General features: G+C 31.2%; 1 protein-coding gene across 1 annotated transcript; it reads right to left on the reverse strand.

Moving 5' to 3' along the window:
- Positions 1–775: 775 nt before the first annotated feature.
- Positions 776–15004, reverse strand: LOC139524990 (L-rhamnose-binding lectin ELEL-1-like). Its single transcript, XM_071320162.1, has 3 exons — positions 14879–15004; positions 13954–14237; positions 776–958 (listed from the first exon to the last, which is right to left on the reverse strand). Exons 1-3 carry the CDS (start codon positions 14934–14936, stop codon positions 779–781), a joined length of 522 nt encoding a protein of 173 aa, XP_071176263.1. The 5' UTR covers positions 14937–15004; the 3' UTR covers positions 776–778.
- Positions 15005–15454: the final 450 nt, after the last annotated feature.

Raw genomic sequence — 15454 nt, forward strand, 5'->3', positions numbered from 1 at the left:
CTGTTTATCTTGTACATCATTTGCTGCAGACTCGGGAATCATTGTTGGATGTCTATCGGATAATGAAGAACACCGATAAAAGTGTTGTTTTGTCAGACCAAGGAATTGTATATTTAAATAGACAATTCCTTGATCAGACATACAAGGATTTTTTTTTCATGAATTGGTACAGTAAATTTTTGTATTTTGTCTATCAGGTTTCTAATTTCAAAAGCTAGGTGTACAACTTTGTTACTGTTTGAACCAATAATCACTTATTGGAAGAACGCATTAATTATTTCTCGCATTAAAAAAGATAAATCCCATATATTCTTGGTATTTTGGGGATTTACTATAAATATATAGCTGATGACAAAGGACAAAAAAAATGAGAATGATACCAATAGAATATTCAAACTCATTAGTCGAAAACCAACTGACAATGCCATGTGAAAAATCAAACACAAAGCACAACTTATAAAACTGAAGACTTAGCGATTCGAACCAAACCAAAAACTTGTGTGTGTGTGTGTGTGTGTGTGTGGGGTAATCTTGGGTGCACCGGAAGGGTATTGAGTTGGAAAAAAAAATCAAGACCTTATGTCTAAACTTATACACCTGAGTAAATATTTCCATAATTGGACTAAGCTTACGTATAAGAGAAACATAGTTGTCTGAGACTTCTTACATTATTTTCACTTCTTAGCTCAGCCACTTTGTAAACAGAAAAAACACACACACACATTATAAGATAAATAATAATGAATAATAATAAAGTCCAAAACTTTGACACTATGATTTATTTACATTTGTAATTTACTTTCAAGTATTTGTACGTGCCATTGCATGGATCCCCAAACTGGTGATTCTTAGATTCTAATTTACACGGACTTCTTCTATTGCACTGCCATTTTATTTTCCTAATCGATACTGAAGATCTACAATAATGAGTCCTAATAGAGGGGTGTGGACAAACACTTCAACCAGTACTCCTTCCGTAGATTGCTGAAATTATTTCGATGCGTGGTTTTGGCCATCTACAGTGAAGGTATGCGGATTGATTTTCACAAATAATTATGTCGGAAAAACCTGAAATTGAGTTAATGTAAATTATTGCTTTAAAAGTATATTTATATACATTTATATTTTCGAGTTCACACTTGGTAAAAAAAATCTGTTTGTGTCATAGTCCTGAGTTTAAATGTGTTGAATGCCACACTCTAGACTAGGACACGAACGAAAAAAATTAAAAGAATCTACAATTAGACCGCAAAAAAAAGTCACTATTGAGTTCAGACATCGTATCTGGCAACTTATTGCATATGTAGTGTCGATATTAGTCGTTCTTTCTCTGACATCTCTTTGACAAATTTTGTGTAAGGAGCAAACACATATTAATGAAGTATTTATAGTGTGCACATGTATGAACATACCGTATTAACTGAGATATGTAAGCGCCATACAATAGATCAGAGGGTTATCAATGCTATCCTTCAATCATGTTCATGTAAAAATGTTTGTTTTGATCGATTTTTAATTTAAATCTTAAAAAATAATTGCTGAACATTTTCCTGAAGTTTGAAAAAGTTTTGATTCTTACCTAGTTCGCATTAGAAAACTAGTACTATAACAACTGCATATATATTGTATTTATCAATCTTAAAATTGAGAAAGGAAATGGTGAATATGTCAAAGCGACAACCACCCGACCATAGAGCAAACAACGGCCGAAGGCAACCAATGGGTCTTCAATGTAGCGAGAATTCCCGCACCCGTAGGTGTCCTTCAGCTGGCCCCTAAAATATGCATAATAGTACAGTGATAATGGACGTCATACTAAACTCCGAATTATACACAAGAAACTAAAATTTAAAATCATACAAGACTAACAAAGGCCAGAGGCTCCTGACTTGGGACAGGCGCAAAATTGCGGCGGGGTTAAACATGTTTATGAGATCTCAACCCTCCCCCTATACCTCTAGCCAATGTAGAAAAGTAAAACAATAACAATACGCACATTAAAATTCAGTTCAAGAGAAGTCCGAGTCTGATGTCAAAAGATGTAACAAAAGAAAATAAATAAAATGACTATTTCAAAGTTGCTTTAGATTTATTCTATGCTCTCTGTTTTGACATTTTGCGTTTTTTTAAAATAGATGAAATACAAAATGCTATATTTTCATTTCATGAAATTTAATATCTATAACTAGGAACATGTGTCAAACACGTTATAAGTATTGATCATTATGCAACAGTTGTTGAATGATGTATTGAACACTCGATAAACAAATTTTGGGTAAATTTAAATCTTAAAATTAAAAATATATCTCTCTCACTGTACTCTCATATGAAGGTTTTGAATTTCCCCCCCAAAAAAGGACTTTTTTTAGACATAAAACTGTCTATGCTTATTTCAAGAAGTCTTTTTGTCTCTGTATACAACAGTCCAAAAGTCTAAAATGACTAAGTTGTACACATCAACTGCCATATGGCAAATTACTGCTTTAGCTGTAATCAGCAATGCAACTTATCAGTTGAATGACCATACCACTATTAGTCTTTATTTTAATTTAAAACGTTGAAATTTTAGGAAGGATATGACAAAAAATTATATAAAAAAATTAGCTGAATCCATCCAAAGTTGATTTTGAGTGTGGGAAAAAGAACTTTTGTTTCTCAGTAATTTCTTAATATATCATCGTCGAATTTTAGAGAAAAATATGTTTTGATCATGTCGTTTTTGCAGCATTGACTTCTGAGCTGATGATATCCTTAATGACTAATGATCAACAAGCAGTTGTACCTTCACAGTACTAGTTGATATTTACAAAACTGTAAAAACTTCCTGTTATCAAATACATCAATATTATACGGCGTATGACTGAAATAATTTTTACGCTATGTTCTGCCGTAGCAACTATCTAAACTCGGGTCGACTTGCCTATTTTTGAACATCCGTTAGTTATGTTGCTCTTGAAACGTCGTTGACGTTTCTTTGAATCATTTGTAAAGTTGTTTGTAATGATCAATTGATATAAATATTCTAAACGGTTATATATTGATTTTCAAGCATAAAAAAGGGTTAGTATTTGGTAACAAGCACTTCTATTGGTTAAATTACAAAGAAGTTTTCATACAAATTTCGAACAGTTCCTAGAAAACTAAAATACTGTTTATATAATACCATAGCATCTGCAACTGAAAACATGACGAATCAATACCTTATGAAGAACAGTGAAGGTTAAACCATTAAATGTATAAATTATGATGTATCAAATGATATTATGGGAAAACTCTACACGTATTATATCACGATTCTTATATATAACATTAAACATGATACAGATACAGATTGTAAGGGTTTTGTTTCTTAACATACCAAGGGATGTGAAGATTGACCAAGTGCAATTTTTTTCGTTTTTGAAAATCATGACCCTTAAAAAATTGTGTAATACAAGAACAAAGATATGTGCATTATCTTACTTACTTTTATGCTGTCAAAAATATTTTATTCTGTAAAAATTAGTCGAAAATTGTAACGCATTTTACCGACCTCATTATAGCTTATATTTATTACTTTAATGTACTGTCAAAGAGAGAACATTCGATGCATATTATTCACATTAAACTATAGGAATCTCAAATAAATTCCTTATTTAACAGCAAATATTTTGCACTTCGAAGAAAAATTAAGATAAATATACAAAAAAAAGATGTAAAATAACACGAAAAAGCTACCTTCAGGAAAATTTAAACCGGAAAGTTCTTTATGAAAATGCAAAATCAAAAGCTCATACGCATCAAACAAATCAAACAAATCAAAAGCACATATACTTCAAATTATTTGTAGCCGATTAACGAAGTAGTAAATTTGTCCAACCAATCTAGTCAAATTTGTACAGTTTTGCAAGTTTCTTTCTTGATAATTACTCACCATACCGATTTTTTGAAACCGTAGACCCGAATTGTGCAGACATATTATTTGTTACCACTTTGTTATAAAAATAGCTCAAACATTTCAAACAAATGGAAAAACAACCATGACATTCCTCACTTGGTACAGGCATACATGTATCATTATGTAGAAAATATTGAATTCTAATATGACGTGCTTCTTTAGCTTTGTTAACAACACTGTGATAAAATTCTCGATAAAATATACTTAGCGCAGACTCAGAGATATACATAATAATGGCTGTTACAATATACTTCCCACGTAAATCTACATGTATTGGAACCTATTTGCAGACCCTTTGCCGATTTTATTGTTTTAAAAAGTACAATTAAAAAAAGACAAAATAACTTTTATTCTTATTCGTATGCCTAATAAAAAGAAGTAATGCACAAGAGCTCGGTGAAATCAACAAAATAAAAATTAAATAATATTCCGCGAAAGTCTATTAATCTTTTTGGCGCATTTAAGTCATTTTAAAACATGACGTCATACAAATGAAACCGCTAAAGTTGAAAGTTTTCTTTTACGTGAACCATCGGAATTCGTATGATATTGTATTACAACTGATCTTGAGGTAGGTTTTGTTTTATTTTCTATTTTATTGCATTATTTGCATATTTACTCATTTCAGCAAGTCAACATGGCTGCTCCTTAGTTACAAAATGTCAACTTTGGATTTGACGGAAGCTTACGAACACAACATGTAAATTAAAAATGGCAAATGTTGGGTTTGAGAGTTTAAAGAATTAAAAAGTTTTTTTCTAGCAGTTATTCACGAAATAACCTACGCAAGCTACATAATTATAAAGATATTTGAGCTTTATCTAACAGGGAGTAAAAAAGAACAGCCACACACACAGCATACCCACCCTCGCTTCAGTTTTTTAATGACCGTATTTGTCCTATTAGAATCGAAATAATTCATGGAAGCCATAGATTGTTGGAAATTTGCACATGGCCTGGGCCGTGATATTCGTTGATTTTATCCCTCGCTAACGCTCAGAATAAAATTCGAATATCACGGCCCAGGCCATGTGTAAATTTCCAACAATCTATGGCTTCCATGAATTATTTCTTAAATAAACCTGGTTATAAACCGATCATTTGCATGTTAGCCAAATATATCATTTTACCAAAAGCGTCTTTTATTGTTGTTTAAAGGAGTTGTTATCCCAAAAATATATTTATGCTTGTCTGAAATTTCTTACATTAAAATGTTTTTTTTTAGTTATTTTTGTTTTCATCACTCGAGACAGCTTTGACATATGTCATGTATTCTTGACTAATTTTGAAAACCTTATGTTTTCCGCTTGCTTGTCGTTTTGTTGAGATAGAAACCATATAAAATTGAGAATGAAAATGGGGATTGTTTCAAAGAGAAAACTACCCGACCATAGAACAGACAACAGCTGAAGGTCACCAATAGGTCTTCTATGCAGCGAGAAATTCCCACACCCGGAGGCATCATTCATCTGGCCCCAAAACTAAAATATATACTAGTTCAGTGATAATGAACGCCATACTAAACTCCAAATATACACAAGTAACTAAAAATTAAAAATTTCTTTTTTCACATATATCTTTGAAAAAATATAATGTATTACATTATAACATAAATATTCTGGACGGTAAATGATATACAAAATTGACCAATTTAATATTTGTAAACATTCAATTCTCTCCGTTCATTTAACCAACATATGTATTAATATTTCAATCAGTTCCCAGAAAATTAGTACATGAAGTATACAAAAACCAACAAAATACCATCTGCTACTGGAAATACGAAGAAACAATAGTTTACAAATATCAGCGGAGTTTCAGTCAATTTAATATGAACAAAGAATCAATGTAAGGATAAGAGAGAACTTCTTTAAAGTTGAAATGTAGAAATGAAAACATGAATTAATATTTTCTTTCTTTACACCATCATCATGATATACATATTGAAGGCAAGATGTATTTAGTTTTAAATTAACGACGATTTGTGACTACATAAAAGGAAACCTCTTAAGAACAGTATTACTATTTCAACTTTTCTTTTAGCATAGTAAGCTGAGTAAAAGAATTCATTTGATTAATATTTATCTAAATTAACAATGGATGATATCTACGTTTTCCAAAATGATAATGGAGCAGGTGAAATGTCCTCTAGTTTCTATTTGGTTTTGATTGGTTAAATGCTAGTTTCATATCACAGACAAGTGCACTTAGGCTTATAAATTCCTTTAAAAAACAATCGTCCTTCTATGAATATATTTATATTTAAAAATGCGTAGTTTAACAATCATTATCTTAGAAGATCAATAATTTTTTTTATTTATTTTTGAACAAAGTTTGAAAATAGTCATATCTCTTACTAAATTCAAAAGGCCAGATTTTAGCGGTAGGTACTTTGCAATTTTTATTTCGGTTTTCATTAATTTGCTCAATACATAGTTTGAGGCGTAATATATAGCAGCATATATTACAGTGAAGATGAATATTCATATCAAATAATTCGAGTTAATATATAACATAGAAACGTCTTTGATACATACTTGTTTACTATAGCGTAATACAGTTATATTTCATGAAATATACCAATATAACAGAGTAAAATGCATTTCATTAATTGACCAAAAACTGGGGGTGATCTCAGGTGCCCCGGAAGGTTAGCAGATCCTGCTCCCCATGTAATAAGTTTTGAAGTCATGTACATTTTTTTGATAATGTGAGATCATTGGTAGTCTCTGTCAAATTTAGTCTATACTTCTTTCTAGACACTCACACTTTGATTTGTCTTCAAGATAAATTAAAGTTATGCTTATCACATCAATTGTGTAAGATCAAATTTCCTTCGTTTATTTCAAGATAAGATATAGCATCGATATATGGATATTATTTTGGATAAAACTCTTTTAAAAATCCGTTTCTTTTGTGTACGAGTAACATTATAAAACAACAAAGCTAATGTATTTCATTATGTTTTTTTTATTTTATTTTAAGTCATCATTTATTCAACCAGTTTTCACTCAGACGCGAACAAGGACAGTGAAGTATATCATAATTGTAGCAGTAATGCTTTTCATGATCAATGGTAAGTTATTAAAGTTTTGATCCAATATTTTCTGGCATCTTGTAATACCACTTAGACTTTTTTCCACTATTTTAAGTGCATTGTTAAATTTATAAAATACCAACTACTCTGCATATCCGCTTGCTGGTGCATTATTATAGATTTGGTTCGCAGAAAGGGTCTTTTTTTCAGATGTACCTTAAAAATAAAATCAATTTTAATAAACAGAGACACCATCGTTCGTGTATTAAACAACAGTTATTGAGAAAAAATAGAAAAGTTATTCTTTTGGTAATTTACTTTTTTTTAAATTTTATATAGAGTCATGAGCATTTTTCGACTGTTTGATATTTTTAACTATCGTGGGTTTACTGACTGTAATCACATATATAGGCTTGTCCCGACATATTATTTTGGAAAATTGAATATTATCATTGAAGGCTTTAGTTTTTATTTTGGATAATCACAATCCATACCGTAATATTAATTGTAACGACAACATGATTGACCATATACAAACAAAAAGCCTGATTTACAATAAGCAATAAATGAAAGACAAGATATAACAGACAACACTCTCTGACTACTATTGATTAGATGGTAATGCTAGAGCTAGCTAGACTCTAGAGTGATTATTTTACATGGGGTTTATAGTTCTGTACTGAAGGCTGGTCGGTATAATTATCATGCATTATATGTGCTTTCATCAAAAGTGGTTTAAAAATTGACAGTCTGTATTCTTTATGTTTATGTTTCAAATGATACATTGCATAATAAATACATATATTTATAAATATATAAATATATATGTAGACTTGACTCTACCTATGGTACAGGCCAGCAGCTGTAAAAGTAACTGTGCTAAGAATGCATGAGACTGGTTTTGCCATCGGAGGAGATGTAAAGACGCTACTTGTACAAAATATTGCTGTAGATGTAATAGCTGTAAGCAAATAGTCCAATTGTCAATTACTGATTTGATTCTGTTATTACACACTTTTTAAACGAATTAATTCCCTTTGTGAATCGAAGTCTGGTTCCATACCGGACAAAATTGGCTTTTTCCAATGCAAAACATAGCAAATTGAAAGTGGCGTATCGGTGGTTCAACTAATTTATCACGAAAAACAAATTCTGATGACAAAAGTATTTAGGTTAACAACAAATTAATGCAATTAAAAGATTTGAAAACCTTAAAGATTACTCATATTACGCACAGTTAAATTTGCTCTTTCTGCTAGCTCCCCATTGTAAATAAAAATTAATGTCCCTCATAAGGGAGAGAAATAAAAAGGGATCTCTAATAACAGGGTCAATTGACGGGAATTGGCAAATAGCCTATTACTTCCTTAAAATATTTCACAACTCGTATCTGATTACTGTGATACACATATTCTTAGGTAAATACAAATGTTAAGTAAGAAAATGATAATCTGAAACAATGCTATAAATTGCAAAATGTTTTTCTTTCATATCAAATAGGAACTTAGTTTATTTAATGAATGGCTATTATCTATTTTGAATTTATTGAACCATAAAACTAATTTTTGACTCTTCACATTGAATAATCCGCGAAGCGGATTATGTAAAATGTGAAGAGTCAAAAATTAGTTTTATGGTTCAATAAAATCAAAATAAATTATTGCCATTCATTATAAATAAATTTCTATCAAAAATAAGGCTTAAAGAATTTTTATATCATTTATATTTACAATAACAACGTACACACATGTTGGCGTATGCATACACAACGTCAGAGTGGGCGTGTCGCCATCAAAATTGACAACATTGAAAATAAAACTAATAATTTTAACCAATCAGAAAACAGTAAATACACCAAATTTATTTATTAACGACTGGTATTGTAAAAGAGATCAACCTCACCAAATTTTTCAATTATAGGTAACAAAATTTAAAATCTAGCACAAAATTGAACTGTTTAAAAGTTATTTTGAGACAGGGACGACAAAATTTCATGCATTTCACAGAACAAATAAAATTTTTGAATAACGTATGCAAAGCTTTACTTTTGTTTGTTATCAACCATAAAAGGACATGAAAAGGTTTATAACCTCACAAAATTATGAGTTATTACCAATATAATAATTAAAGAACGTGATTTCATTGCAACTGCGAAATCGGTGTTCAAATGAAGTGGGAACAATCAAAAATAGTGAACAAGAAGAAATACTCATACTTTGTAGTTATCTAAAAAGGCCCACCGTGAAAAATGAACAAAAAAAAAAAACCAAACGATTTGCGAAACATAAACTTAAAACAATAAAAAATAACGTTATCTGAACCATGTGTTTTTCTTTTTTGAGTGTATGTTTAGTTCGGAGGAGTCGGGCGTGGTCTTTTGGACAGAAAAGTATTGTTGTTATTATCATATTTCTGTAATGCATATGAATTATTGATGATGATACATATAAATATTTTCACGTAAATTTTTTAGGAAAAAAAATATTAGCCCAAACACAAAGTATGACATTATTTTTTAAAACTATTTTTTGAAATTATAAACAAAGTATACCCTATGCAACATTTCATAATTATTTATTTATAATTGCAGGTTATGCCCCGTCACATTGTCCTCCTTCATTTCCCGGTCTCCCACGACCACCTGGCTGTTGAAAGTGTGATCAATGGAGAGCTGGCAACCTGAAAATGTGACTTTAGAATATTGAAATAAATGTTATATCTACTATTGTGTCAGAATTTCAAATTATAAAGTCACATTATCGAATAAAAAATGCCATCGAATATCAGTCTTTTTTCTGTTCAACTTTTTCGTCACAAGAACTAGGAGAAGAAAATCGCAATTAACTTCAGGGTAGACCGTACAATGATATTCCATTTGTTCAGAATCTTGATTTTAATGATAAGTAACTGTCATATATTGACGTGAAATAGGCAATAAGATGATGAAACCTGATGTTTAAAGTTTGAATATACCTCCACAGATTCAAACAGTCATTTTTAATACAATTAAAACCGAGAGGCTCATGAACCGCTCTTACACATTTTGCATTCCTGATCGATGAGTCATAACGGTTGACTAAGCATCAAACAGAATTAAACTTGTCAATTGGTCACAAGCCTAATTCGAAATAAAAACTGTTTTGCGGACAAAAATCCATAGACCTTTCATATTGAGAATTAGTACAGACATAACAAAGATAGTAAATAAAAAATACAACAGCGAAAATGTATACAAAAGAAAAACCAAATCCTCTTAAAACTAAACATTTTAGGAACTCAGATTTCGTAAAGGTACGCAATTTCTAAATCACCAAAAATAACCGTAGTGCTGCTCACGAGAAGCATCATATGTTATATTTAGAGGGGTAGAAGTATTTAGGTGCAAGTTGAAGCATGCTTGCGGCAGTGGAATTGTCGTGCTGTATTTAAGACCCATTGCTGGACTTCGGCTGTTTTCTGGTCTTTGGTCGGGTTGTTGACTCTTTGATGCATTCCCCAGTTCCATTTTCAATGTTATTGTGGTAGTCAGAATCCGGTTGTCGTTTCCCCTATTGTTCTGTCACCGAATGCGACTTATAGTAGGATTGTTACATATAATTAAGGACAAAATTTTTATGGTATCGAACAGCTTACACTTCGGATAATACTATCGAGTTTTTTTGGCATTCGCATTACTCTAATTTGTTTTGTTGACTAATATTTGCCATTCTCTCTTTTTTGTCTTTTAATCATAGTATTGTCTGTTTGTTAGACTTGTGTTTTCCCCCCTCCTACTGTTATCTTCTCCTCTTATGATATAAGGATCCTCTTATTAGTAGAGAAGGTAGGCTAAAGCATCTTTTTTGCAAAAGTTTTTGTGAAAAAGTCACGTAGATAAAACACATGAATTTCATCATATGTGTGACGTCATAGTGACATTTGACCTTTCAGATCAAAATGTCCAGATTATAGTAACCTGTTGCTGTATTTATGCAATTTGCACAGTTTTGAAATACATTAATGGGTTTACTGTATCTGATGAGTTAAGCCTATTTTAACTGATTTTTATAGTTCGTTCTTATTTTGTACTGTTACACCACTGTCCAAGGTTAAGGGGGAATTGAAATCACGCTAAAATCTTTAACCCCGCCACAGTCTGTATTTGTGTGACTGTGCCAATTCAGGAGCCTGTAATTCAGTGGTTGTCGTTTGTTGATGTGTTACATATTTTTTTCGTTCATTTTTTGTACATAAATTAGGCCGATAGTTTTCTTGTTTGAATTGTTTTAAATTTGTCATTTCGGGATCTTTTATAGCTGATTGTGCAAATAAGGGCAACAGTAGTATAACTTGTTTAAATTCACAAACTGATTGAGAGAAAACAAATTCTGGTTACAATCTAAAACCAAGCACATCAAATGCTAACATCATCTGCCAATAATCAATGTATGAAATTTTTATCAGTGTTTTCTTAATTTATTGAAGTTCATTAAACGTTCTGTTTCTGCTGTTTTGTTGTATACGTTCAGATATTGTTAAAAGAACCGTCGGTGATTGGACAGAACGTGAACTGATAAACAGTTTTTACAGAATGGCTAAATTTATCACAGTTGGCAATTTGGAGAAAACATATGATGGTCGCCTTTCAATGTTTTTTTTATTATCTTGGACATTTATGAGACATTGTCGATGAATGCAAATTCGTTGTCCGGTTGATATATAGTTGAACTGTCCTAATAAATCTATGACAAAATATTGTCAAAATTCAAACTTACTATTTTTTATGAGTATTAATTAGAACGTCTTACAATTTGTCTATATCTCGAATTTTAAGAAATATTACGAGGGATTCAATGAATTTGGGTTATCTTTTATCGGGTATATCAAATCCTAAATTTACATCTGTTGGTTTCTTTCGAATATTTAATGATTCAACGTTGTTGTTCCTTTTCTGAAGCAATACAATTTATTAATATATGTATCTGTACAACCCGCCAGTGTTTTATTACGTTTTAGTAATTTACATTTATGTGCATGCTTTGTCTATATTCAATTTTGTTTTTCATTGACATAGTTTTTTTTTTAAAGTGATTGAGATTATAACATAATTTTGACTTTTGACGTTTTCACCAATACGCCTGTTTGTGTAGCTCACAAATTGTTGTCAATATAATCGGTTTTATACGACTGAGAAAAATGAGAAGTTTAGCTAACTACCATGTCTAATCCATCATTTTCTACATAAGGAAATGCCTGTACCAAATAAAGGCAACAGATGCATATAGCTGTTCGAAAGTCATAAATCGATTGAGAGACAACAAATCCGGGTTGCAAACGAAAACCGAGTTAAACACATTAACTATAAAAGAAAAGCAACGAAATAACCCTGAAATGCAACATAAAACAAACGATAATGCAACATATATAGAAACGAACTATAAGTTAACAACTGCCATATTCCTGACTTGGTACATTTACTTTTTTACTTTTTTTATGTAGATACCGACAGAAAAACTATAAATTTAATCGAATAAACTCGTTTTATTTATAAATAGGTATAATACAACTACATGTATATTTTGTTCTTCGTTTAAGGTTTAAATATTATATCATAAAATTCAGAATAAATACACAAGCTATCTATGTCTTTTTGTATTAAGGATAAAATTCTTCCTAATCGCTAGAATCTGTTGTACCCATTTCTGTGAAAATAAACAAAAATAAGGTTGCTACAAACAAGTTAATAAAGTATTTGTTATGTATTTATGTCTTGTTCAATCTTAATATAGCCTATCTGAATTTATTTAATTTCAAAAGATCAAAATAGCACTCGCCACAAGCCAACATATGCTTCACATCATACAGGGTTTGTACTCTGTCATCATTTCAATATCTGTATAAAAACGATCAACACCTGTCAAGGTAAGCTAGGTTTAGGATTAACTTATACAAAATAGGGTCAATATTTCGAATACAGACAGGCAATGAATCCTGAATTACATGCACAATATATGTTTACATGTAATTCAGGATTCATTGCGAAATATACGAATTTGTATTGCCTCTTAGAACATTATCCTCGAAAGCACATATATGTAAACATTTATTTCTTGATATATTATGTGGTTTTCTATTTGGTATTCGTTGTCATTTTGTAATAACTTTCATGTATTTAGTTATTAGGATGTACATAGTTAAACAACGCGTTCCTCTAACGATATCTTCCCCAAAGTTTAAGTTGAGTTCTAGTTTAAGAATCTGTATAAGAGAGACAGAAGATACCAAAGGGATATTTCAACTAAAACAACAAACAGTAAATGCCTTGGCAAAAACAAAACAAACAAAAAAGGACCACAGGACAAACAACAGTTCACGAAATACATCATAGAAAATTAAAGAAAGTGTAATACAACACAAACCCTATCAAAAACCGGTCTCAAATTATATGGCATTCGCTTTCTTGTCGCTTCTTTGGAACCAGAGCAGTATCGCCTTGAACATGGAATGAATAATGACATGGAGGCGGAAAAAGATAAAGGGGATACTCACAAGTCCAAGACGATCAGAAATTGCAACGGTAAAACAAATGACGAAAGGCAAAGCAGTTCACAAAACATAGAAATCAAAGGTGTGAGCAACTCGAACCTTATCAAATCCAAAGTTGATGTCCGGTGCTCTCTTAAAGTCAGCATTTTGACATCCGTCGCGTGAGGTCGAGGCCATATGAGCTCCGTTGTCTTACATTTTTGTTTTTAGTTCGTTCGAATCTAAGTGACCGGATAATACAAGTTGCATGTATAAAAGTGCAAAAAAGGTCCAAAAATTAATAGATGAAAATTGAAAATGTAATTTCTTATCCTTATGATCATTATCCATCTTTGCAATATTGAACCTTGTAAAAAGATAATAAACCTCTCTCAAACACATACATGCCGAAATTAAAAGATACACCATAGATAATAATGATGAAGGCCAATATTTTGACATAATTTATTTATTTACATTTGTATTTTACTTCCAAGTATTTATAGGTGCCATAACATGGATCTCCAAACTGGTGATTATTAGAATCTAATTTACACAGACTTCTTCTATTGCACTGCAATTTTATTTTTCTGTTCGATACTGAAGATCTACAATTATGAGTCCTAATAGAGGGGTGTGGACAAACAATTCTCCCAGTTGTTCGACCGTAGATTGCTTGGTAAATTTGGATGCGATGTCTTGGCCATTTGCAGTGAATATATGCTGACTGACCTTCACAAATAATGATATCGGAAAAACCTGAAATTGAGATAACATAGTTCATTGTTTACTCTACACTGGGTGTATGTATAAATTTAAAGTAAGGTGATATAAGTTTATCAATGTTCAAGTCATGTAAATCTAATAGGAAGACATAAATCATCATAAATCAAAGAAACAAACAAAACTGATGGTGATTGAAACAAAGTTATGCACACTCCGAAACAGCGGTGACGTTGCTTCGCTAAACTATCATTACTTCGACCAGCACTTCGCTGTCAAGTCAACGTGGCGCAGTAAAGAGGACATACTTGCTGTTTTGGAGTTCGAAACTTATGCAGTGTCGATTTCAGTCATTCTCCAACATTACTATGTTGGTACAAGTGTTGTGTTAGTACCACGCGCCTGTTATTAGATTAAACTCATAATCAATACAGGATCAAAATTTTGTACGCAAGACTCGTGTTTCGTCTACAGAAAACTCATCTCTGAAATGTGATTATGAGAATAACTTATTGACTGATATATATATATATAAACGCCATACGATGGGACAGAGGATGTGTTACTGCTATCTTTGTCATTACTTACACATTTATACATAAATCGATTTTTAGTTTTAATTCTAAAAATAATGGCTGACCAATTACATGAAATTTAAAACATGTGTTAGTTCTTACCTTGGTCACATAAGAACAGCAGTACTATTACAGATGCATATATATTGAATTGATTCATGTTGTATATTTCAAAGCTGAGTTATTTTTGAGTTAATAAACAAAATACCAAATGATATATTTTCATTTAATGAAATTTAATATTTATAACCGGGAACATGTGTCAAATATATTATTAGTATTGCCTATAATGTAACAGTTGTTGAATCCTGTATTGGAAACTTGATGACACAAGTGTTGGGTCTTTTTTTCAAAACCAATATATATATATATATAGTTCTGTACTCTAACGTATAGGTAATAAATTCCCTGAAAAAAAATGACTTTTGTAGAAGAAAAGACTTTAAATGCTCATTCTAATAAGTCTTTCTGTCTCTGTGTTCTGGGAAAATGCGTGCGACAATTACGACAAACAGAAAAAAGAAAATTACTGAAAGGTACACATCATTCTTTAATAAGAAATGTTTAAGATAACAAAACCAGGGACATCCAAGAAACAATTTTTAAAAGTAAACTATTATAGGTCAAGGTACGTCCTTCAAAAAGGAGCCTTGGCCCCAACCGAACAGCAAGCTATAA

The sequence above is a fragment of the Mytilus edulis genome, chromosome 5 (assembly GCF_963676685.1).
Source record: "Mytilus edulis chromosome 5, xbMytEdul2.2, whole genome shotgun sequence".
Classification (NCBI taxonomy): domain Eukaryota; kingdom Metazoa; phylum Mollusca; class Bivalvia; order Mytilida; family Mytilidae; genus Mytilus; species Mytilus edulis.